Source organism: Plasmodium knowlesi (genome assembly GCF_000006355.2).
Source record: "Plasmodium knowlesi strain H genome assembly, chromosome: 5".
In the NCBI taxonomy this organism is placed as follows: Eukaryota; Apicomplexa; class Aconoidasida; order Haemosporida; family Plasmodiidae; genus Plasmodium; species Plasmodium knowlesi.
The window spans coordinates 15,537-18,561 of NC_011906.2; the positions used below are offsets into that span (position 1 = coordinate 15,537).

Below are 3,025 nucleotides of genomic sequence, written 5' to 3' on the forward strand. Positions count from 1 at the left end.
ATGTATATATGTATATATGTATATATGTATATATGTATATATGTATATATGTATATATGTATATATGTATATATGTATATATGTATATATGTATATATGTATATATGTATATATGTATATATGTATATATGTATATATGTATATATGTATATATGTATATATGTATATATGTAAATATGTATGTATATACATACATATACATATGTATATATATTTATATAGTAGTACTTACCCAAGTCATGTTAGTAGTGGTACTACTAGTAAAGCTCACTTGTTTGTTGTTTTGGTTGTCGAACCATTTGGGTACAGCACATTGGAGTTGGTCACATAAAGATGGGGTTAGGTTTATGTTCTCCTTGGTGGTGGTAGATGAGGTTTCGTTAATTTGGGGTTGTACTCCTTTTAACTTCTCATCTGCAGTCTCCGTTCCGGTGCCAGTAGTTGTAATTGAGCAAGTGGTAAAGATGTCTTCTTTCCATTGGCAAGGAACACAAGGTTCCTTGCCACTGGAACCATTGCAACTACCTGCATCCTTAAAAGCCTTACTTATACCTGATTCCACTAAACATTTAGCTTCGCTTTTCATTTTCTTTGCATAAGAATGAAGTAATAAACAACCCACTGTTTGTCTCAACAGTGGGTTCTTGTCATTCAAGCTGAGGGGTCCTGACGACGACGACGACGTCGTCGTCGAAGACGTCGGATTGTACAGTTTAGTTAATCCGGCATGCAAATAATTGCATGCCTTCCTTTCTGGGTCAGTAGCCTGTCTACTGCCACCAGTGCCAGTGGTGCCATCATCCATTGTCCCACATGGATTTCCATTAGTGTCTGTACCCCCATTTGTCTTCATTGCCTTGGATAGTTCTTCCCATAATGTGGCGACTTCGCCGCCACTCTTCCAAAATGTGCTCTGTAAAGTGGAATAAATATATATATATATATATATAAATATATATATATGCATATGCATAAATGCATATGCATATATACATATACATATGTATATGTATATACTTGTACATATACATGCGTATATGTATAAGTATACATTCCTTTTTTTTTTTTTTTTTTTTTTTCCATCCTGTTTCTTGCCATCCGGTTGGTGTATAGTATCCGGTTAGTATGTAGTATCCGGTCTCTGTCGGCGAGGAGTCTTTCCTCTCCCCCCCTAAAGCAGCTAAAGCTAACCCCTGAACCTTATTCCTAAACCCTGAAAACACATTCCTATACCCCTAAAACCTTATTCCTATACCCTTAAACCTTATTTCTGTACCCTTGAAACCTTTACTCCTAAACCCTCACAACCTTATTCAAACACCCCTACCACCTTATTCTAACACCTTTACCACCTTATTCTAACAACATTACCACCTTATTCTAACACTCTTACCACCTTATTCTAATACCCTTACCACCTTATTCTGACACCCCTAAGACCCTATTCTGACACCCCTAAGACCCTATTCTAACACCCCTAAAGACCCTATTCTGACACCCCTAAGACCCTATTCTGACACCCCTAAGACCCTATTCTGACACCCCTACAACCTTATTCTAGTACCCCTAAAACATTATTCTGACACCCCTACAACCTTATTCTAACACCCCTAAGACCCTATTCTGACACCCCTAAGACCTTATTCTAATACCCTTACCACCCTATTCTGACACCCCTAAGACCCTATTCTGACACCTCTAAGACCCTATTCTGACACCCCTAAGACCCTATTCTGACACCCCTAAGACCCTATTCTGACACCCCTAAGACCCTATTCTGACACCCTTACCACCTTATTCTAACACCCCTACAACCTTATTCTAAAACTTTTACCACGTTATTCTAACACCCTTACCACCTTATTCTAACACCCTTACCACCTCATTCTAACACCCTTACCACCTTATTCTAACAACCTTACCACCTCATTCTGACACCCTAACCACCTTATTCTAACAACCCAACAACCTTATTCTAACACCCTTATCACCTTATTCTAACACCCTAACAACATCATTCCAACACCCTTACCACCTTATTCTAACACTTTTACCACCTTATTCGAACATCATTACCACCTTATTCTGACACCCCAGGAACCTTCATTCTGACACCCTCACGACCTCACTACACTCTGCAACCTCCTCCTTATACCCCTAAACCCTAAACTCTGACACCCCCACAATCTTTATTCCAACAGCCTCATAACCTTCCTCCCATACCCCTGAGAATATATTCCTAAACCCGGAATCTGACTTTTAGCACCCTGACACTTTTATCCTAAACCCGAAATCTAAGTTCTAACACCCTGACACCTCACTCCTATACCCTAAAACCTTATTCCTATACCCTGAAACTTTGTTCCAATAACCTGAAACCTTATTCCAATACCCTGAAACCTTATTCCAATAACGTGAAACCTTATTCCTATACCCCTACAACCTTATTCCTATACCCCTACAACCTTATTCCTATACCATGAAACCTTATTCCTATACCCTGAAGCCTTCTTCCTAAGCCCGGAATCTGACTTCTAACACCCTGACACCTTCCTCCTAAACACATAATCTATGTTCTAACACCCTTACAACGTTCCTCCTAAACCCGGGATCTAAGTTAAAACACCCTGACACCTCCCTCCTAAACCCGGAGTCTGAATTCAAACACGCCTACAACCTTACTCCTAACCCCCTACAACCTTATTCTAACAGCCCTACAACCTTATTCTAACACCCCTAAGAACCTTTATTCCAGCACCCTGACAACATTATTCTAACACCCTAACAACCTCATTCTAACATCCTTACAACCTTATTCCGAACATACCTACCACCTTATTCGAATAACCCTATAACCTTATTCCTATACCCTGCAACCTTACTCCCATACCACTAAGACCTTATTCTAAGACCCCTGAGACCCTATTCTGATACCCCTAAGACCCTATTCTGACACCCCTACAACCTTATTCTGACACCCCTACAACCTTATTCTAACAACCCTAAATCCTTACTCCAATACCCT

At 39.7% G+C, this 3,025-nt stretch overlaps 1 protein-coding gene across 1 annotated transcript; it reads right to left on the bottom strand.

Annotated features, from left to right (window-relative positions):
* Nucleotides 1-232: 232 nt before the first annotated feature.
* PKNH_0500500 (SICAvar, type I (fragment)) lies at nucleotides 233-913 on the bottom strand (the record flags this gene model as incomplete). The annotated part of the gene is made up of 1 exon (XM_039113893.1): nucleotides 233-913. A coding segment is annotated over one exon (681 nt), but the record flags the coding sequence as incomplete, so codon positions are not given.
* Between the last annotated feature and the right edge of the window lie 2,112 nt (nucleotides 914-3,025).